Below are 24,264 nucleotides of genomic sequence, written 5' to 3'. Positions count from 1 at the left end.
GGTGCATCCAACTAAAAAACACTATCACGCATGTGCAGAAAGCACGATATCCGCCTGCATCTTGGACGCAATTAACACTTGTGACAGCTTGCGACTCACTACTAGAGAATGGGAGGCACGCGGCATTGTGAAGGCGTGACCATGTAAATACATCCTAGTCGCAGTGAGGCGCAGACGCAACACACGTCAAATCAGGGCTAAAGCTGTGCGGCAGGAATTAGGTGGCGCAAGCGTTAGATAGCTGCAGGAACTGCTCGCAGCTCAATAGGGTATTAAGAGTGGGACACAACTGGGGTTGCTTGCCGCTGGTAATACCCTACCAAGCTGCGGCACACTCCCACTCCTACACTTCTTACACGGACTTTGCGTCTGACTCTAAATGAGGTCCTTAATGAACAATACTGAAAGCAATTAGAAGAGTGACACAAAAGAACATTTGGGTACTATTCATATACCTTACCTAAGTGTCTTGTTTTTTGTTTTTTTTTACTTTTACATTTATAGTGACCTTCTCAATTACCTGTGGATAAAAGCAACATAATCTACTGATTGATGGAGTGATTATAGCACAAAGAGATGTTTTTGGTGTGCTGGCTGTCGGGCCTATTTGTTTTTATTTACTTTTTTTTTTTAATTTTGTAACTTTGGAAGTATGAGTATGGTGTTTACTCTTTTCCTCTGGGTAAATTTCCCTGTTCAGATAAGCAAATTTAATTTATTCTACAAGTTTTCATCTATATCCTATATCTCATATAACAGCATCATTACAACAGTGTTGTGGTGCTAATATCCGTGGATCATGTAATTATGTATTTAATTCTAGACATGTGTCTGTGTATTTGGTAATGGCAGGTCTTAATGTATTTTGATCTGGAGTTATTATTGGCCAACCTTTATTTCAGTTTTGAAACTAAGAATATATTATTACTTTTTAATTATTTTACAGTTGGCTATGAATTAAATATATTATTGTTATGAACTAGGGCCATTAGAATATTCTGCAAATACACAAACAAATTCTAATATGATTAAAACTCAATTATTGATAACATATCGTATTCTTACAAGAGGACCTAGGCAACCTACTGTTTGGGTACCAACCTGCAGGTTAAGAACCTCTGGATTACAGCAAATTTAAATATCTCTCTATGACCACTTGAAGTGTTATGGGTGTGAGGTTCACAGATAAAATGCATCCAATTAAAAACCATTGTTTGGTGTCTTAAATGTCTCTGTCCACTTCTGGTGTGTTAGTTTTGACCAGCATGAAAGCATGCGTCTGGAGGAGAAGTTCCGTCTGGATGACTTGCTGCTCTTGGAAGAGGTCTTCGCCAACCACAATCTGCAAGCGGTGGAGGCTGAGGAAACAGTGGAGGCTCGGACATTTCCACTGAAGAGACGTAAACCTAAGGTGGTCCCTCAACGAGTGGGGAACATGACCCTGAAGGAGTTTCAGAATGTCCTGTCAAACATATTCGAGTCGGAGTGTTGGGATGACAACATGGAGCTTCTATTTAACAAGGTATCAAGTGTCCACTTACCTGCTGGTTGCCACATAAAGACCAGGGACCTGATTCATCAAGGATCTCAAATGAAGAGGATACTCATTTCAGTCTCCTGGACAAAACCATGTTACAATGGAAGGGGTGCAAATAAGTGTTCTGTTTTACACATAAGTTAAATACTGCCTGTTTTTTCATGTAACACACAAATATTTGATAGCTTATTTGTACACTGAAATTTAAAGTTGATATTTGTGTGTTACATGAAAAAACAGTCAGTAGTTAACTTATGTGTAAAACAGAACACTTATTTGCACCCCTTCCATTGTAACATGGTTTTGTCCAGCAGACTGAAATGAGAATCCTCTTCATTTAAGAACCTTAATGAATCAGGCCCCAGGTTCTAACACAAAAAGGTGGCTCAGTCAGACAGACATAGGTTTAAAATATGATATGTTTGATTACGGCTACATGAGTTATTAAAAGTGTAAATTTTAGGCACAAGTAGTTGGACAAATTGGTTACACCTGACCGTTCAGGGATCAGGCTGAATCTTTTGTGAATCTGTATCTGGTCCGAATGAGGATCTGTTAGTGTGGCTGGAAAATGATCTTGTGATAGGATTTAGAGGTGTGTTTTTAATGAAGTGATTTGATTATTTTTGGACAAAGCTCTCAGTTTTGTCCCCCACACCACAGCTAAGTGTGACCAGTGATATCACAGCAATCCTTATTCCATGTGTAAGACTAGGCACACACTACACGACTTTTCTGACCAATGTGTTATCTACTACGATTTTATCTACAACTGAATATCCAATCAGTCTGCCGATTCATGTGTACACACTATACACGATTTACCTTCTGATCTGTGCTCTTCATCTGGTCCAAGAGCAGTATAGTCGGTCATTCCTGTCACACTGATTATAACACACGAAATAAACTTTTGAGTTTTTCACAATGTCATTATAAATTTTGTTAGCTTCTGTGACTCTGAAATTAAATATTCAGTCTCAGAACTAATAGATGAATTAATCCACCTACAGCACTCTCTACTTTTGACAACACAGACACAGTTACAGGTTCTTACTCTGAGAGTCGTGTGAGTGCATACACACTGCAGGATCGGAAGGCGTTTGAAACAGTACGACCAATCAAATGAAACGATGATTGGAACTTTGGAACGACTGACGTTCATCCTACAAGTATACACACTAATGTGATATCGGGCCAAACAGTCGTTTATCTGGTGTTTGGCCTGATAATTGGCTGATAAACCTGCAGTGTGTACCTAGCCTAAGGACCACTGATTCAAGATCATGCAGTTTAATGCGATTAATCTCTCTAATATATTGTGCCTAACACCTAAATCACTTAGTAGTTATGTAGCTTAATGTTTTGTGTGGTTGTTTCATGATTTTGATTTTCTTACGGTAAGTTTTGTAATGTCAGCTGACTAGAGAGACAAGTTTTATTCCGTTTGTATTTATTACTCCTACATTCTTCAGCTTTTGAAGATCCTACTTTAGACTTTAATTGGCATTGCTGCATAGTGTACAGGTTTGGGGATTGAAAGTGCTTAGCTCCGCGTCGGCACATTGCTCTTCTTTTATATATTTCAGGGTTGTGTCACTAAGAGGGAGAAGTATTAAATTGTCTGTACACTTTGCTGACACTGGTGGTAGAAAGGGAGAAGCTTAATTTAACAGCACATTTTTAAGTCACATTATTTCAGCTTTTTGTTAACAATATGAGCGTGGAGCGTGTGTTTTTTTAGATGCAGGCATTAAATATTAATCATCACATTGCAACATTTGTATAATTGATCATGTGTGAATGATTTCCTGTATTTTTTATAACTTGGGAGTGTAATTGAAGCTATTCCACAGCCTGGTTTATAGTGTTTTGGATTGATCGCCCGTCTAGAGCTCTATGGTTAAAATTTAAGATAGAATTAGATTTTGGCACAGTATTACAATGTTTATGCCTCAGTGTAATGATTACATATTTACCCATCTATGAAAAATATCTTTATCCCTTGTTTGAAATAGGATTCACTACACTTATATACACTGGGGGCCCGAGTCATTAACACACATATACTGAGCGCATGGTACCTATGTGGAATATAAAATGCACATAGGTACCATAAAAATATTAAGCAATCAATGTCACCTGTCAGTAATAAAGTAAATTATGATTATAAATGGAAATTTAAAAAAAAAAAAATTCTAATATATATTTATCTAATATATATTTTAATATATACTTTTTTTTCCCTTGGAAAAAACTTTATTAGACTGTACATACCGGACATTTTTACAGTTGCTCCTGATTGCTGACACGTTATAGCATGCATACACGACTAACATAGAACTGTTAGGTCTCAGGTCCAAGGTCTCAGGACTTAGACTAGCCCTAAAGCTGCTCCAAGAGAAACAGCAGAAAAACTAGTAACTTTGAGATGCCCACAGTTTGATTGGGTCGTGGCTGCGTGCGCTCGAGCTTGGCACGCCCTCACGATAAATTTTCTGCAGCCATACTCCCCTCCTGGCCCAGTTCACCCCCTGAAATTGTAGGCTGTAGAAAGTGTCCGTTGCGTCAACAGACAGGGCTGCGTTCACTGCCATATCTCCCAATTCTGGACATGATTTTCTGTACTATACACTCAAAATCGGCAGATACGTGCCTTAATGACTCAGGCCCGCAGTATCTTGTCTTTTCAAGATACCGGCGCAGCTGAGATAGAAGTTTTTCCACAGCCTTCTCCATCCATGAGGTCTGTCGGTGGCTTCCTGTCTGGTGGGCTCCATTACTAAAAAGCCAGGGAATCTAGGTTAACTTTACCTTAGTTACCCAATAACTGGTTGGTGCTGTTTCTCCTCAGGTGGACACATCCTGTGATGGGTTCATTGACTGGAGTGAGTTCTGTACATATTTGTTACTTCAGTACAAGGAGCAAGACTACATGACTACACGGAAAATTACGTTTCTTGGGGAGCCCATTATAAGGCTGTGTACCCGTAACAAGGTTAGTACCGAGTACTGCTAAATGTGTCAGAATAAGACCACCTGATGTTACACCTTCACAGAGACCTGCCATATATTACACCCCAAAGAGACCTGCCATATATTACACCCCGCACATTGGCTGCAATACAATAGGTTGATGCCCGGAAATATATATATATATATATATATATATATATATATATATATATATATATATATATATATATATAGTGGCAAAGTAGGAACACAGTTAGTCTGCAGCAGCAGGCTGCAGACTGAGTTAAGTTTTCCCTAGGTTCCTCTCTTAGCACACCCACACACACAGGTGTTCTACATGGGTGTGATCAGTCTGCTGTGATTTGTTGTAGTGCTTGGGGTGGAGGATAAAGACATTGTCTGTATGTGTGGGACCACTGATGCCAGTAAGTGGCCGGCTTGCAGACAGGGAAGTAATGTCTAGCCAGATGTAGCTGGTGGGGATTTTTGTGTACTGTTACTGGATATGACTGCTGTACCAGCATTGGAGCTTTTTTACCATCCTGACAACTGCTAATAAACAGCTAAATGGTTCAGCATACCTGTGTCTGATTCCTGTGAATGGTGCACTTTCTCACAATATATATTATATATATATTGGGGACTCAGCTTAGTATAATTATACTGACCTCGTTGCTTACCTCCGGCTGGAAGACATTTGTCATGCTGTAAGTATATATCCAAGGCAGGTGGGATAGGATGCCCTCCCTGATGACAGTTATACTTTAACTGAAACATTGGAATTTGTGGAAGCGATATGGACTACTGAAACTTTAACCCAGTAAAATATCCTTGAGTGACTGATTTGGATATATACATCCTGATTTAATAAACAATTTGTGCACAATTAAAAAAACCTGTTCTTTCTTCTCCAACAGCAAGAACCAACATGCCGGATCCTGGCAATTAGCTGCCCCCCACCTCTCTGGTTTATGAGCATCAGTAAAGGAGGGGTTCTCACTGTGTGGGACCACAACTTGCACCTTCAGAAGTCCTATGAGGTACATTACAGAGAGTGGCAGATTTGTTACAAGCCAATTGGCTTTACAAGCCACAAAATGTTTCATCATTACACTATTATAGGAACCAATCCTCAGCAATATTATGTCATAATATATTACTATGCCATATTAAATAGTAGTCTTAACGATTTCTTTCTTTTATAACTATGTCCTCATTTAATAACTGCCTTTTAATAAAGAATTCATGAAAATTATGGTGTTTCTCACACAACAAACTGCTATGTAGAATTTTGTTGGACTTTAAGATTGTGTTGGACTCTGTAGGTCTCTGGACTCTTTACGAATATGTAAGACAATGTTGGACTATATAAGACTATGGTATAGGGTGTATGACTCTGGTAGATACAGTAAAATCTGTAATATATTGTAGGCCTCTGGTGGACTCTGAACACTGGCTGCCCCTGTTGGACTCTGGTGACCTCTGTCGGTGGCCACTGTTAGACTTTGCTTAAATATGTTAGATACTCTGCTGACCTCTGTAGTATTTGACTATGCAAGACTATATTGAAGACTCTAGGACCCATTTGGGCTCTGTAAAAATATGTTGGCCTCTGTAAGGCTGTGTTGGACTTTGTAGGCCTCTCTAACACTATACCTGATACTATAGACCTCTGGTAAGTTCTAGAGGCCTTTGTTAGACAATGTAGAACTTTGTTGAACTCCATAGGACTGTTGGAGTCTGTCATTCTATAGTGAGCATACAGTGTCCATTTGGACTGCAGACTCACTACAAGTTGATTAAAGAGAGCTATCCCCATTCTCTTTGCAGATCGCAGGTGATCCCATGGACTCACAGACTGGGAAGAGGAGATTTAAATCTTGGGCCACCGATGCGGTATTCTTGCCCAATGCACATAAAATTGCTGTGGCCACCACTAGCCGTGACATCCACTTCTTTGATGTGTTTACAATGAATATAATTGAGGAGTTTCATCTGTACGGTAGGAAAGAAGAGCCTGTGTGAGGAGAAACAATTATCCCCTCCGATTTTAATAATCTACCTGATCTCTCTGTTGATAACGAAAACGCACAAAATGTATTACTTCACTAGTCCCTCACATTTGTTGCGCTGACAATCTATCTACCAGCTAGAGAAACCCAAAATGCCATTGTCTCATTACGTGAAGTGATTAGAAAATCCCTGGAAAAAAAATCATTCCAGAATATCAAGCAACATACACCAAATTTCCCTATTGTGACCTCATTCCAACATTCCATACAGTAATAACATTAGGTTTTTACACACACTAGTTTTCATTTCATCAGAAGCTAATTAACTTTACCAGCAGGGCGGGTGCAAGCCCTGGGGCATCCGAGTTGCAGTCCCTCCGAGGTGGCTTCCCTCTTAGGCATTATACCCCAAGCCCCACTGTTTCTTACCTTAGCAGGTGGTAGGTGTGGCGGCATCCTCTGCCCCTCAGACTGGGAGTGTGGCATTTGGCTGTGGCGTCAGTGCCAAGAGCCACATTCCCAGCTTAAGACTGACATTGAAGATCATCGGCCAACAGCTTCATAGACAAAAAGCTGCCGACTGTTTCTCCTTCATGTAGGCAGCCAGGGCTCTGTGTTGGGACACTGCAGGGGCTTTAGAAAACAATGAATAAGTGACATTATGATTTTAGGCACACCCTAACCATTGGCACCCTTTCAAGCACTTACCACTATGTCTTTGGAGTCAACACAGATAATGCCCTGATTGAAAATAAAATTGAGGTAGCCATGCTATTCACTGTTCCACTGTGCTGCCCGTAATATACACCTACTATTTTCACCGAACATATAGTATATAAATTATCTAACGCTGTGTTTAGTTGTTAATATTTTGCTGCAAAATTCCAGTTATCTCATCAATGTCCTTTGTTTTTACAGCTTTAATCCATGTTCCCACCTGCTTCTATTACTGGTACAACATAAAGGTATTGTTCAAACATGGCGCCTTGTTCCTGGATGTGTGTCTTTTATCAGTTCACAGTCTCAATGCTCTAATCATCGGTCACATTCTTTCTTCCATAGTTCCCAGGAAACCGCTCTCTGCTCCTGTGGGGGGATGACAAGGGCGGCGTGAGTCTTTTGTGGCTGTTGAAACCCAGCTCCGGACTGTTTGAGAAAGTGTTCACCCATAAGATGGGACCCCACAAAGTGTACATGCAAGTAGGGCACTATAACAAGTCATTTAAGTCAAATATTTGTCTAATGTTAACAGAGGGTTAATTGCTTGGGATGTTGGGGAGAAGTAAAGGCTGAGAACTATTGGATGGCCCAAAACTGGGCAATATTGTTTCCAAAAGGGAGATGTAGTCTGTTACGGAGACTGAATTTAAAGCCCATGAGCTGCAGTACTAAGGATTAGTTTGCGCCAGAAGTATATAATCCGCTAGCAATTGCCAGTTCAGTAGTGACTTTAAAAATGTCCGCACTGGAGATGCTAGTCTAGTCAATCTGTTCAGCACAGTTGAACAATATTTCTGATACATCTGATGGTCTCCATGATTGTTGTAGATCAACTTCTACTATTGTTCTTCTCTTTAATTCAGGAATTGAGACATCACAGCAGTTTTCTCAACTATCAGTACTTTCCCGATGTCCACCCAGAAGCCATTACTAAAATCATGTACGTCCCAGAACAGGACCTCATCATTACATCATCTGCCAGCTCAGAGACCTCCACAGTCATCATGGATATCAATGGAAGAGGAAAAGTCTATACGTGGAAGATCAACAAGGTCTGGTGTGCTCAGATGGCCTATGTTCTATTTCTGTTCTACCTAATAATGTTTGCTGAATGTAGGCTCCAGTTACTCGTGTAACTGACATGGACTTCTCTCTTGCAGGGTGTGCAATGCTTTGATTATTGCAAGGCCCCGAACTTGCTTGTTACAGGGGGATTAGATCATAAGGTGAGAATGTGGAATCAATATGTTCCGAGTCGACCCATTGCCGTTCTCCAGGAGCACAACATGGCCATTCTGGATGTGGCTATATATGAGCCCCTGAAACAGATATTTAGTTACTCCAAGGACTCGGTGAGTAAATAGACATTGGTAGTGGGATGACTACCATCTCTGGTGGGAGTATATCCCTTGTATTTACAAATGCAGAGGAAAAAGTTATTATATTATTTTCCAGGTGCTTTTATTATAAACTAGTGACTCCGTGAGATACTAACTAGAGTGGAGCAAACTTTTAAAAAGCTGTATCGCAATCTTTTCGCCTCTATATGTACTGGAACATGGAATTGTGCACATTTCACTTGTGGAGTTTGACCTTAAGTCAACAAAGTCAACAGCACAACAAATTGACCGCAGTCGTCCCCGTCCCTTTCATTCTACGACAATTTGCACATAGGCTCTGGGGATGGCTTTCTATGGAATGGCCAAGCAAAAGCGTAATATAATGATTGTATTACCAGGTCAATGGCCTGTTCCACCACGGATCTTGATTCAAGTGAATTTTTGCTGAAATTTTGCTCATCTAAGTCAAACTAACTTTATTATATCACATGATCTGTTCAAATTTACAGTGTGGCAGCAAATTTCAATTAATCAAATAACGAGACTTTTAAAATAAAATAGAATGTGACAAGAAGATCTTAAGAATATAACATAACATATAGAATATGTTAGAGCCCAAGTCAACCACAAGATTGTCACAAGTAGATTACAGGAACATTAAATGTACAATGCACATAAATCATATATAGCCCCCCTCGATATCTCATTGCTTGCTTCTCTCCTCCAGGTGTTGAAGGTGTGGGACATCTCCTCCCACAGATGCCTGCAGACCTTGGTGCTGAAGTTCCCCTGTATCCAGCCAGGAAGGATACAAGAACAGGGGAGTTTCCCCTTCCTACTGGTCCAGCTGCCTCCTCATCGCCTTCTTCTATCCTACTCTGACTACATTGGGATGCTGCGTTTTGCTCACACTGACGCCAATGAGGAGATCCTGGCTACGCACGAAGCCCCACTCTCTGGTGTCCTCTACAACAGTTTCTTTCATCAGGTTAATGTTCAGCAGCTTGTTGATCCCACAAAGGTCCACGTCCTCCCATTACATTGTCCATACACCTGGTTGTATTGTGTGTGGTTAATCTCTCTAGAGTCCTCTAACTCAACAATGCCTGCTAATTCATAATAACGCCTATTCATTACCAGTGAGAAAACAATGATAACCGTCCACCAATGGGATACCTTTATTTCAAAATGAAAATAGTACACTAGTACAAACCCAAAACATTTGTAACTGATAAATATACAGGCAATGGCACAACAGAAAAATCATTTTACAAATAAAGATTTTCAGGACAGGTTCTAAGTAAACCATTATTTTACTTGGAAAATGTCTTGTCAGAGATATAAAAACAATCACTGTCCAATTACACATTGGAAAAAAGAAATCCCAAATTTTGCACTAGCAAACTAAAAAGCTGTTAGTAAGAGCAATATTTCCATTGTGCAATAAGCATACCGAGGATTGGTAAGCACCTAGAAAAGTTAAAAATAAGCAAATTAAGGAAAGGAAAGCAAAAAAAAAGAAGGAGTAACTTTGCACCTTGGCAAAACCATGTTGCATTAGAGGGGGAGTTCAATTTAAAATATGGGACAGATTTATAGTTGGGGTAGGACATGTTCTAGATGAACTTTAAAGTTCAGTGCAAAAATTTAACTATCTAGGATTTGTGTGCTAATGAAAAAACACCCAGTATTTAACATATGTGCAAATAATAATGTAATTTACAACCATTGCATTGTAACATGGTTTGTCCAGGAGCAAATTTACTGTTTTGCCTTACTTTCCGTAATGAATCAAGATCTATAAATTCAGCTTTAAACATAAAATAACACATTTCTTTATCAACAACAATTTATCTTTATTTCATTTTTTTATTTATTAAAAAATAAATCAAAATTGTCACAAGTTTTGGCCAAAAAATTCTAATACACTCTATTACAATAATGGGCCTATTTACCATTTTCTGCAATGCTGCCTTTGATAAGTATAAGTGTCAGAGCAGCGAAGACAGATTACATAACAGGGCAATTTACTAATAAAGTCACGTCGGGACATCGCGTCCAATTGGAGGCTTCCTGATGATTGCCTGGTGACAACTCCGGGTCATGCACAGAGGTCATTTTCGATAAACAGCGCAGGGGGAAGCAGAATGGCTGCCGGAGAGGGTTCCAAAGAACACTCTCCCCATAGGATTGAATGAACCCCTGAGAATTAAAATGAACAACACCTGGGGGTAAATGTATCAAGCTGAGAGTTTCCCGGCGGGTTTGAAAAACCAATCAGATTCTAGCTATCATTTATTTAGTACATTCTACAAAATGACTGCTAGAATATGATTGGTTGCTATAGGCAACATCTCCACTTTTCAAACCCGCCGGAAAACTCTCAGCTTGATACATTTACCCCCAGATGTTTTTATTTTAATGAATTTAGGCACCTAAAAGGCAAAATATATTAAAATAGTCAGTAGCAGGTGAAATGGGCATTACTAGGCTTAATAAAAGTAACATATCCTCTTCACAAATCATCTGGAACATATTTTTATCTCGACAGCCTACAGCTTCCGCCGAAAGATACAAATAGGCACTCAAGGCAAAATACACAGTCTAGAAATGCTATGATTGGTTTCATAATTGGCAGAAGATTTTGTCAGTTAAAGATTGCTTTGGTTTTTTTTTCTTTAATATCTGTAAAATAATCAAAATGTCCCGGGCCTGTGTATAACCACATCCATAAAATGATACGGATATTTTGCAGCAGTGCTACTAACCAAAATTGCCTTCCTTATCCTTTATCCAGAGACTGGTTTTCCAGTAAATAATCTATGCTTGGCTGTGTGTTATTAGTTATAATAAGAGGTAATAAAAGTGATGTAGAGTTTGGATTTGGGGTCTCATTTAGCATTCGGGGCATTTTCACTTAGAATATGCAATTTTACACCTTGGGAAACCCATGCTACTCTATGGCAGGTGCACATTTAAAATGTGCGGACACATTTAGAGCTGAGAAGGAGTGCGTTCTAGCTGAACTCTAAATCAGTGTAAAAACAAACCTGTCCGGTATTTACGTGCTAAATGGAAAAACAAAGTATTTCCCATACATACAAATTATATTAGTACCCCTACCGTCGACACAAGGTGCAATTTTGCACCCTTTTACTTGGATTTTCACCTAACTTTAAATAAGATCCTTGTATAATTATGGTTGTAATCAATGTGACCAATGTAATACAATCCAGTGAGTTCAGTGTCCGGTAGCGTTGTCAGCAGAGGGGTTAATTACAATAATGTGGCCGATAGTCATTTAAAATACTCTATATCCGGCGTTCTGCACAATCTCCTTCATCCTGCTAGTCAGCATTAAAGATGGAGAAATGAAAGCATGTCCCCAGCACGCTACACCGCTTCCCAAACTTCTCAGTGCTTTCCTACAGATTCACCACTAATAAAACCCGTCAACTGGCATCTCACCACCTCATAAAACCGGGGCAATTTAACAGCAATTTGGACATGGGAATTTGCATCTCATTGCAGTGTAGTCGGGAGAAAAGTGCAATTCATACCGGCTGATTGAGCAGCCAAGTAACAAGAATTCATTATCCGAATCTCTCAGTCAGAACGAGAGTTATCTCAGAATTGTATAATCATTGATTGCTTAACCTCTGATTGCTAGGCAGTTCATTAACTCCCAGAATCCCACAATGTTTTATGACTGGAATTTAAGAAACCTGGGAGTTATACGGGCAGTATAAACAGGTGTCAGTGATGTCAGGAGAATTGGGGAGCAGATTTATCACTGGACACTCAGGGGTCTATTTAACAAGCGGTGGCAATGGCAGCGCAAATGTTGGCTAAAGGCTCTTTCACCGCTTTTTCTTGTTTAACACAGGGTTAACGCCAAATAAATCAGAGCTCCGTCCTTAGCCTAATTACCAACACTTGCCAATGGTCCCCATAGACCTCTACAGGAACAGTGGCATTAGGCAATTTATCAAGCTGCACAAAGCAAACCTCTTCGCAGCAAAGCAACACCATCTCAGGAGTGATGACACTTGACCTGACTGTTACAATGGGTTCCAGCTGAAGCCTCTCTGACTTTGCTTGATCTCTCACAGATGATGGTGCTATGAGCATGCACCTAGCACCTCCTCCGTTCGCCAGCAGCCTTAGGCTGCTGGTAAAAAAAAGTTTTGTGGAGGAATATATATATATATATATATATATATATATATATATATATATATATATATATATATAGCAACCAATCAGATTCTAGCTGTCGTTTTGTAGTATGCACTAAATAAATTAAAGCTAGAATGTGATTGGTTGCTATAGGCAACATCTCCACATTTTCAAACCCGCAGTTTAGTAAATATACCCCCTGGAAAAGAAAAGAAAGGAGTGTCAAAGTTTGCCATGACCCATTTAAAAAGCCAAGTGGAGCTGATTTTTTCGGAAACAAGGGAACACAATCAATGGTGGGGAGGTGAAGGAAGACAGATTTTAAATTAAGGTCGACTTCCACGGCCTGGCGTGGAAGTTGAGGGAGCACTACCAGCGTATTAGGCTAAGGCGTACCTCCCAACACTGAGGATCTCGAAAGCGGGACAAATTAAGCCCAGAACTGTTCTGCCCAGACTCTGCCCACAAATGGACAAAACCCACCCACTTTCCTGCTAAGCCCACGCCCCTTTTGCGGTACACACATCGATGTCCCTCAAAAATAGTGACCAGGGAGGTATGGCCTAGGGTGGCCTGAGCCGCAGATAAGGCCCTATTTATATGGAAGACTGCTAAGAGGTAATTCTTAAAATACCCTTGCTTTTTGCTTTTACCCCTTTTATTACAATGTTTCACAAATTGCTTTTCTTAGTCTCATTTCATGGCATGATCTTTAGGACTGTGTCATCTTTCACCCCTCCACCAACACACAAATTTGTTCATATTGCTCCTGCATTACTCCACTCACCTCTAGTTAACACCCATGAACTGTTGTCCTATTTATTATCTCTAACAAGTACAGCCTCCACCTGTCGCCAGAAAATAAAAGGCCACACATCTTACAATCCCCTTGCCTATCTTTTGCTCACTCTGCTTCTATTAGCTGGTGATATATCACCTAATCCAGGTCCCCCACACTCCTCACACACACATACATCAGAACACTACCGTTCTATAGCAAACCTCAAACACATCACCTGTCTCCCCTCTCTTCCCAAGTCCTTTAAATGTGCCCTTTGGAATGCACGCTCTGTTTGTAACAAACTTACCTCCGTTCATGATCTCTTCCTCTCAAAAAACCTCAACCTTCTGGCAATAACAGAAACATGGCTCATGCAATCAGACACTGCCTCACCTGCAGCACTTTCACATGGTGGCCTCCATCTCACCCACACCTCCAGACCTGAAGGCAGACAAGGAGGTGGGGTTGGACTACTTCTCTCCCCACAGTGCACATACACAGTTCTACCAAATGTCCCATCACTCACGTTCACATCTTTTGAAGTACATGCTATTCGCATTTTTAATCCATTCTCCCTACGTGTTGCGGTGATCTATCGTCCCCCTGGAGCACACCAACAATTTATTGAGGATTTCTCTGCATGGCTCCCTCACTTCTTATCTTCAGACATCCCCACCATCATCATGGGTGACTTCAACATCCCCATTGATAACCCACCTTCCAAAGCTGCTTCCAAACTACTCTCTCTAACATCCTCACTTGACCTCTCCCAGTGGATTGAATCATCTACTCATAAGGATGGCCACTGCCTTGATCTTGTTTTCTCTAGACTATGCTCAGTTTCTAATTTTATTAATACACCCTTACCCCTCTCGGATCATCACCTTATCAGCTACACTCTCACCCCCACTGCTCTAACCTCTCTACTGTCTGACTCAACCAAGCCTCCTCATACTCGTAGAAATCTTAATTCTATTAATCTTCAACAATTTTCCACCTCTCTCCAACACCTTCTCTCCCCTATCTCTACATTCTCATCCCCTGAGATGGCAGTACCTCATTTTCACCTAACCTTAGCAACGGCCCTTGATCAAGTGGCTCCAGCGACACTTCATACTACACGTCGACTTCGATGTCAACCGTGGCACACCAAAGCAACACGAAATCTTCAAAAACTGTCCCGTAAAGCAGAACGTCACTGGCGTAAATCTCGAAGCTCTAATGACTTCTTTACATATACTTCTGTCTACCACTCCTATCGAAATGCTCTGGACACTGCAAAACAAACATACTTTCAATCTCTTATCTATGCTCAGGCTTCTAACCCCAAACGCCTTTTCAATACATTTAATCATCTTCTCAATCCTCCCACCCCGAACCCTCCATCTACTATCAGTGCTCAGGATCTTGCTTCCTACTTCAAGGACAAGATTGACAAGATCAGACTAGAAATGGTATCCTCTTCCTCAACAAGCCATCAGCTCATTTCCTTCCCACTACCCTCTGACACCCTTTCTTCATTTGACCCCACAAATGAAGAGGAAATTTCTACGCTCTTCTTATCTTCCTACTCTACCTCCTGTCCTCTTGATCCTATTCCCTCGCAAATTGGTAGATCCCTGTCTTCTGTGCTCATTTCACCTCTAACTCAAATCTGTAATCTCTCACTCTCTACTGGCATCTTTCCATCACTATACAAGCATGCAGTGATTACTCCTATTCTAAAAAAACAAAACTCCGACCCAAACTCTCTCTCAAATTACCGTCCCATCTCTCAGCTCTCTTGCCCCTCCAAGCTTCTAGAGAGACTTGCCTACACTCGCCTCGCACGCTTTCTTTCCGCAAACAACCTGTTGGATCCTCTTCAGTCTGGCTTTCGTTCTCAACACTCCACAGAGACTGCGCTGACCAAGGTTGTTAATGATCTGATCACTGCTAAGACTGAACGCCATTACTCTCTCCTAATTCTCCTTGATCTCTCGGCTGCATTTGACACCGTTGACCACTCTCTTCTCATACAAACGCTGCAATTCCTAGGTCTTCAAGACACAGTTCTATCCTGGTTCTCATCTTACCTCTCTAATCGCTCTTTCACTGTTAATTTCTCTGGAGCCACATCTGCTCCGCTTCCCCTATCAGTTGGAGTACCACAAGGCTCGGTGCTAGGTCCTCTGCTGTTCTCTATCTATACCGCTTCTCTTGGAAATCTAATAAGTTCCTTTGGCTTTCAGTATCATCTCTATGCGGATGATACCCAAATCTATCTATCCTCTCCTGATATCTCGACATCTGTGTTGTCCCGTGTAACTGATTGTCTTTCTGCCATTTCATCTTGGATGGCCTCTCGTCAACTCAAACTTAATCTTTCTAAAACAGAGTTAATAATATTCCCACCCGCCAACAAGAGCATACCTGACATTTCTATCTCTGTTGATAACATGACCATAAATCCCACCCCACAAGCTCGCTGCCTAGGTGTAATCCTTGATTCACGCCTATCCTTTGTTCCCCACATTGACTCTATATCTAAATCATGTTACATACATCTAAAGAACATTTCCAGAATCCGCACATATCTCACACAAGACACTGCTAAAACCTTAATTCATGCACTAATCATCTCCCGCATTGACTATTGCAATTCCCTCCTTACTGGTCTTCCCAAAAACAGACTCAAACCCCTAAAATCTATTTTGCATGCTTCGGCAAGACTGATTTTCCTTGCAAATAGCTATTCCTCTGTTGAATCACTCTGTATGTCTCTACACTGGCTGCCTGTCTTCTACCGAATCCAATATAAAATACTTTTACTAACCTACAAGGCCATCAACAAAGTTGCACCAACATACATCTCCTCTCTTGTCTCAAAATATCTCCCAACTCGGCAACTCCGTTCTGCAAAAGATCTGCGTCTCTCATCCACCCTCATTACATCCTCCCATTCCCGGTTACAGGACTTTTTTCGGGCTGCACCCACTCTATGGAACTCTCTCCCTCGCACAATAAGACTCTCCTCTGTTCTACAAACTTTCAAGCGTTCTCTGAAAACCTACCTATTCAGACAAGCTTATAATATTCCTCAACCACCATCTTAACCTCACTACCTTTAGCCTGTTACACAATTTCACACAAGACAACTACCCCCGGAATAACATTGTTGTGTGACAGGATCATTTAGCTTATGAGTCACCCTACCTTTGCAGTCTGGCTGGGCCAAGATGCAAAATGTATACTTAACCTCATGTGTCAATCTCCCATTGTCCCATAGATTGTAAGCTTGCGAGCAGGGCCTTCTCACCTCTTTGTCTGTTTTACCCAGTTTGTTTATTAGTTTATTACGTTTGTCCCCAATTGTAAAGTGCTACGGAATATGTTGGCGCTATATAAATAAATGATGATGATGATGATGATGATGGGTGTGTATTTAGTAAGAATCCATTGTATTCTTTAAAACAGGAAGCCCAGTGCGCATATATATAATGATATCCAGAAATTAAATGCTATGTGACGTCTATCCATTAATGAAAAGTTGCTGGAACGAGTTTGTACTTTAGGTCCTTCAAATGAATTACATTTAATGACCGTGTAAAGCGAATGTAACCCTCTGAGTGACTGTCTGTGCCAGGTGGTGACAGCGAGTGAGGATTCCACCGTTGCCGTCTGGGATGTGGAGACTGGCAACACATCCCTCCTGCTGAATAATGTCCACGGACAGGAGGAAATCACATGTATGGCGTTCGACGGCTCCCAGAGGAAGCTGATTACAGGTGCCAGGAATGGCACAATAAAGGTACCGCATACAGCAGTGAGTGTGCTGATGTCAGCTTATTGCTGGTGTATACAGGGCAGACTGAGGGGACATACACTGATATCTGTTCCCTGAGCTCTCCACGCTGCTATCATACAATACAAATTATGATATATACAAGATAATATATCTAATACATTTTCTGTTGCCCAGTGGGAAAAAAATAGGCATATCTTCATGTTATTAAAATGTGTTAATAATATAAATCACTGAGTTTAGAATAGGCAAACCGAGGTGGGTTTCCTAGTGTCTGGAAACCCCCCTCCAAGCCTGTGGCACCGTATAATTGAGGAGGCTGGACCCTGTCCCCACTTCACACGGCTCTACTTGAAAAGGGAGAGCTGTGTGCACCTAACAGTAGTGCAGGCAGAATTGCCCATGTATATTATGGGGATAGGAAGAGTTGGAGAGCAGCCAAGCACTGTCTAATATTATAGCCACGCCCCCATGCATGCTGGTCACGCCCACTGGCGACGTGGTGTGGAAACCCCCCTCTGCAAATCCTGCGTATGCCCATGTTTAGAGTCATAAATTATAAGACAACATAGAAGACTCATTTATATTATTGCTGGTATTCATGCAGTCCCTAGTGTTGGAATAATGTATAACTCTAAACTTCCAGATTACCCTGTATGGGCCTGATTTTGAGTTAGGATCAACGTAAAGAAAAGGAGCAACTTTGCACCTGGACAAACCATATTACAATGCAAGGAGTACAAATTGACTTATTTTTTTTGGGACACAAGGAAAATACTGGCTGTTTTTTCATGTAGCACACAAATACTTGATAACTTTATTTTTACACTGAAATTAAAGTTGATCTAGAACATGCCCTACCCCAACTATAAATCTGTTCCTACATTTTAAATTTACCTCCCCGCTTCAATGCAACATGGTTTTGCCAAGGTGCAAAGTTACTAATTTTCTTTGCGTTGCTACTAACTCAAAATCAGGCCCTATGTGAGCTACAGATTACAGCTGACATGTATCAATCTGAGCTCTGGCACAATATAACTTGGCCGTCAGTCAGAAGAACTAGGTGCCAGCGTCTAATAAATGTGTGAGATATAATCTGACACCTTCACTTCTTACAAGAGCATGAAAGTTAAATAAAAAGTCTCTTGTTTGGGGCTGACAACGCTTGTGTGAACGTCCACTGAATTTCCATCCTCTTTATGTCCTAGATCTGGAATATTCAAAATGGCCACAATCTGCACAGGTTTCAGCCGGTGGAGGAGGCGGAGGTCACCTGTGTGTTACCGGTGAAGGAGAAGAAATTCCTCAGCGTTGGCTGGAATAGGAAAATTGTGATTTATGATATAACAAAAACAGAGGCAAGTATCCATCTGTGTATACAAATCTCGTGCCAGTCACTTCTCTGACACTAGAGGGAGCCAGCACACCTGCCTCATGCCCTAAGTGTGATGGGTGTCACCTTCATTAGATTCATTACTGGTCTAGTTTTTACCAATCTGGAGATAATTATTGCTCAGGGGCAAAACTATGTGAATGTTACCCACATCTGCCCTCACATGGCAGAAGGTTTAAAACTTTCCTCCACAAATAGGTCAATTTATGCCAGTCGCTTTAATTTCATTACATTACCTTAAATACCCCTTGTTATTTCACATAACAACATGTTAGTGTCTTTAAATATCATTTGACAATGTGTCCTGGTGACTAATTATCACTTCATTCCGCTCGTGAAAGCTACAGTGGTGGCAGCCATGTTTCTTGTCATCACAAGCTCCGCCCTCTCCTTTATAATGCCATTGGCATTATGGTGACTGGAGGGCGTGAGGTGGCGGTGTACGGACAAACGCGTCATTTTCCCCCCCGCGGCGAAATGTTGTTTTGTCGTGGGGACGGGGGCAAAAATTACAAGATTAACCGCGAATTGTGTCATTTGGGGACAGCAGTAGCGGGATGCGGAAGATTTGCCTGCTCTCCCGGGAGTCCGTGAGACCGACCTGAATTTCAACTGACAATCTGACACAAAGCCTCTTTTGCCAATGTATTACTCACATCTTCTGTTTTGAAACTTGCAATCCATTGGGAAGCAGAACAAAACATCTGGATGCTGCAGAACTGCTCCTTACAGAGTCGGGATGTAAATGACAGGCTCTGAGCCCATCACACTAATCAATACAGAGTGACTTTGCTGTGCAGGGGAAAGTCGCTCTGTATTAGTGATGAGTGGGGTCCCACCACTAACTGCAATGTAGTAATATGCAGAGATTCCGGAACAGACTGCGGAGACACTTTGACACAATGTTCAGGATGGAATTTCTTTTCAATTTTCCTTGCGTTCCATAGAGGTGAGCAGAGTATTCCGCACAGTTTCCGCACAGTCATTGTGACCTTTTCATCCGAACATCGAGGCAGTTGTTCGGTGTCATCTCGCTTCTAATTGAATCTACTGTCACTGGCGATGACCTCTTAATGTATAGGGCAAAGCTCTATTTTCAATGAAAACACCTATTTTCTCCAGAGATAGGGCTTTCACCCTTTAATATTAATATATATATATATTTCTGCCACTTTGCCCAGTCCAACTCTAAGAAACTTTGTTACAAATCCCTACATTATTTCCATCGTTTCACAGATGGCAGATGACACTGTCTGTAAATGAGAGAGAGGAGACAGACTCAACAGATATTCTAATAGTTGAAAAAGAAAATGTTATAGCCAGACACTACCTTAAATCATTACCTTCATTACTACTTATCTGTGATATATATATATATAGATATAGGATACTACAGAAGGATGGCCACTGTCACTGTATTTAAATGAGAAAGGGAGATGACTCGGCAGGCATTCTAGTAGTGTAAAAAGATCAATGGCCACTGACAGTGTGCGTAGATCACAGCAAAGAGACAGATTCAGTAGTTATTCTAGTAGTGTAACAAGAAAGATGACTCTTGACACTGTTGGCTAAATGCTTTTGTCTGGACAGTCCCAATTGGAGGGGTCTGTCCTGCAGATCAGTACTTTTGTCCTAACTCCAGGTCATTTGCCCACTAATTGGTGCCCCAACGTTGCACTTGCCAACAGTGTGCGCATACAACATTAGAGGAATGTTTTTTGGAGGAAGGTAATTGGGCTAGGGGCATGCAGTAGTGTAAAATGAAAAATGGCTCCTGATACTATAGCTCTAGGGAAGAAAATTAAATGACTAACATTGCTTTCTGTTTTTAAAGACAATGTTCCCCTTTATTACTTATCAGTTTCTCTGCAGCACTGATGTCATACAAGACTACATAGAGACATCTTTTTGTTACATGCGTTCTCTGCTATTCCCTTTCATTACAATCTATGTAAATGAGTGGGCAGCTTGGTGGCTAAGTGGTTAGCACTTCTGCCTCACAGCACTGGGGTCATGAGTTCAATTCCCAACCACAGCCTTATCTGTGTGGAGTTTGTATGTTCTCCCCGTGTTTGCGTGGGTTTCCTCCGGGTGCTCTGGTTTCCTCCCACACTCCAAAAAAACATACTAGTAGGTTAATTGGCTGCTAACAAATTGACCCTAGTCTGTCTGTGTGTATGTTAGGGAATTTAGACTGTAAGCTCCAATGGGGCAGGGACTGATGTGAGTGAGTTCTCTGTACAGCACTGCGGATCTTAGTGGCGCTATATAAATAAATGGTAATAATAATAAATGAGGGGTTCTGTCACACAAGCATTTTGCAGCACTGACCAGACAATGGAGAGGAGAGGCACAGTCTATATTTAGATGTAAAACTCTACTGATTGTAGTTTTATATGACTGTGTGCAGCAGCCTTGTTGCGACTAAGTAGAAAGCTAACAGTAGCAGTGAATAAGGAAGGGAAATGGATGTTAGAGCTCAGACCATTATCTTTTCAAACTGACTCGATACATGTTGACTGATATTCTTAGTTCACAAGTGGATATGCTAGAAACAAATTGGATTTATAAAACGATAAACGATGGATGTTGTTTGTATTCCATTACATTTTATATGGAACAAGCGACTTGCGTTTATATATAACACTGTCAAGATACTACTCTTGTGTATATGACACTTCATTACATTATATTGTGCATGAATAGGGCATACTTACCTACTTTTGACTGGCTCCCTCATTTTGGCCCCGCCCCCCAGTAATGTATGCCTGTTTGGGGTCTTTTTACAGTGGTAAAAAGACCCAAAGCAGGCATTACATCTCTGGGGACGGGGTCAAAATGACGCAAATCGCAATGGGCTTCCCCCCCCTTCCGCCCATACACCACTCCATGCTGGCAGATGCGGGAGAATTGCCAGGATTCCGGGAGACCTACCCAGAATTCGGGAGTCTCCTGGAGAGTTGGCATGTATGGAATAGGGTAATCATCATCATCAGTTATTTATATAGCCCCACTAATTCCGCAGTGCTGTACAGAGAACTCACTCACATCAGTCCCTGCCCCATTGGAGCTTACAGTCTGAATTCCCTAATATACACACAGACACAGACACACACACACACACACACAGACTAATGTGACTATTATTATGTGAAAGTATATGCATTTGTATGCCTGATTTAGAAACCTGCTGAGTTTTGAATTGGATGTATCTTGCGATATGTGTGACTCAACATATACACATAAGTCCGCCGTTTTTGCAGAAGATATTTTAAACATACATTTGGGGCTCAAAATGTGACAAAATTTAAATGAAGCCATTTAGGTGGATGTGACGGGTTAATTTACCATTACATGAAATATCGAACTAATTTACTAATATTGCCTCCTAACCTCCCCCAGAACATGTATGTGCCTGCGGATGAGTCCTGGAAAGGAGGTCACCTTCACAGAGAGGACATCCTTGCAGCGGATTACTGCCCTTCTCTCGGGCTCCTAGTGACGGCCAGTTTTGATGGAGAGATAATTGTATGGAACACAGAGACACAGAGGATGTATCTCTATCTCAGGTAATAAGAGCAACACGTCTGGACTTACCTGTGATCCATCAGATATAAGCCCACGCCTTCTTTAGGCAGCTTGGCTCATTCCGTTGAGGTTTGTTAGGAATCAGTGTGCTCTGTTATCTCAGTGTGTGTGTGTAGGTCTGATTCCTATGACGTTTATTACTGTCTGACTACTGATATCTTCTGAGCATGTGTGAACTTCCCTTCTAGCTCTGTGTAATAAATCAACCTCATGGTTAAGCCACATGTGGCTGAACTCCTGTATTTTACACTGCACCACTCACCAAAGGTCACAGTGTTGTCATCAGCATCCCTGCTATAAATCCTCTGCTAACAAGGCTGACAGTTTTGTTTTGGCTCCGCAGAGAATCTATCAAACTCCCCAGACCAAGCACTGCGGGAAGAGCTGATGTCTTAAAGCCAATGAGTCGTTATCGCCAGAGGAGGCAGAACTGCAATCTCAGGTGAGGGTTAAAGGGCAAGTGTGGGGGAAGAGGCAATGTGATTCATGTCAATACAGCCTTACTCTGCATAATGACATAATCACATCATCACTCCAAAAACATACTGGTAGGTTAATTGTCTGCTATCAAAATTGACCCTAGTCTGTGTGTGTGTCTATGTCAGTGAATTAAGACTGTAAGCTCCAATGGGGCAGTGACTGATGTGAATGAGTTCTCTGTACAGCGCTGCGGAATTAGTGGCGCTATATAAATAATTGACGATGATGATGATCGCTTTGTGGGGTGGCGGTGGGGGGGGCGTGGTGACTCCAATCATGTCCTCAAGACCTCGGCCTCTTTAAAAGAAGGAGAGTGGCCTATTCTCCCAGGAGACCAGGAGGACTCCCCAAAATTCTGGAATCTCCTGAACATTCTATGGGAATAGGCAAGTGTAAAGTAAAGGGACACTAGTGATGTGTCCTCTCTCCAAACTAACCCACATTCACTCAGATAATTACTCCGTAACAATAGGAGTCAAAGGGATCCACAAGCACTATTAAAAATGGACAACTTATATGAAAGAAAAATAAGATAGGATGCACGTATTGACTGTTATCTATGGATGGTACTGTACACTGGGATAAACTGACACGCATTGATATGGGCACAGAAAGACTGATTATATGTGCGCAATCTCTTGCTAATAATGTCTGCATAAGCTATGCTCAGTGACAGCATTGTTTCAACATCCAATGTGATATCTGTGTCTTATAAAGAACAATATGCCTGTACTGTAGAAATAAGGACATTAGAAGTCACCTAGGAGTTCTGTGCCCTTTATAAAAGCACTCCGCTTAGTAGGGATTGCATGATCCTATATAATACACACATTTTCTTCTTAATGAATACTGAAATAATGATATTAGAGCTCTTTGTTAATGCAGATGTTTGTTATTTACACATATATTTATAGTGACCATACTTGCCAACTCTCCTGGAACGTCCGGGAGACTCCCACATTTCGCGTGAGTCTCACGGACTCCCGGGAGAGTGTGGCAATCTCCCGCAATTCTGCCCACTTCACTAGGAAGTGGGCAGAATTAGGTCCAAAATGCTGCCATTCACTGGGAATCGCGGCATTTGGCCCCGTCCCCTGCTGTCAAATGACGCGCTTGCGTCATTACGTCATGGGGCGGGTCCAAAATGAAGCAAAATTTTGGAGCCACGCCCCCCATCACACCCACCCCTCACCCTCCCCCGGCAGGCTCCCGGAAGCCAATTTTAGAAAGTTGGCCAGTATGCTTTATACATACATTAACATCATTTGTGTATCATAAAAATAATATTTTAATATACATGTAGTTTATAAAACAGCTTTAGACATTTCATTCAGGAAGGAACTGGATTTTTCTGTAGAGAAACACAGAAAATCATCTTGCATAAAACTATAATTAGCAATGTGCCTCACTAATTAGCTACTAATTAATTTATATTGCACTGTATTATGGAAGGTTCAATTATAATCTCTCTATTACC

General features: G+C 41.3%; 1 protein-coding gene across 1 annotated transcript in view; it reads left to right on the top strand.

The window, feature by feature from the left end:
* Positions 1-1,258: 1,258 nt before the first annotated feature.
* The window catches only part of LOC142095145 (cilia- and flagella-associated protein 337-like), a 44,791-nt gene continuing 21,785 nt past the window's right edge, over positions 1,259-24,264 (top strand). The window contains exons 1-13 of the mRNA XM_075177967.1: positions 1,259-1,522; positions 4,389-4,532; positions 5,428-5,550; positions 6,341-6,512; positions 7,441-7,487; positions 7,585-7,722; positions 8,106-8,294; positions 8,403-8,594; positions 9,310-9,570; positions 17,168-17,332; positions 18,535-18,684; positions 22,122-22,288; positions 22,651-22,749. Coding sequence (XP_075034068.1) covers positions 1,274-1,522; positions 4,389-4,532; positions 5,428-5,550; positions 6,341-6,512; positions 7,441-7,487; positions 7,585-7,722; positions 8,106-8,294; positions 8,403-8,594; positions 9,310-9,570; positions 17,168-17,332; positions 18,535-18,684; positions 22,122-22,288; positions 22,651-22,749 — 2,096 coding nt within the window. The 5' untranslated portion in view covers positions 1,259-1,273. The remainder of the gene's footprint in view (positions 1,523-4,388; positions 4,533-5,427; positions 5,551-6,340; positions 6,513-7,440; positions 7,488-7,584; positions 7,723-8,105; positions 8,295-8,402; positions 8,595-9,309; positions 9,571-17,167; positions 17,333-18,534; positions 18,685-22,121; positions 22,289-22,650; positions 22,750-24,264) is intronic.

The sequence above is a fragment of the Mixophyes fleayi genome, chromosome 6 (assembly GCF_038048845.1).
Source record: "Mixophyes fleayi isolate aMixFle1 chromosome 6, aMixFle1.hap1, whole genome shotgun sequence".
NCBI lineage: Eukaryota > Metazoa > Chordata > Amphibia > Anura > Limnodynastidae > Mixophyes > Mixophyes fleayi.
This window is presented reverse-complemented; position numbering and strand designations above follow the sequence as displayed.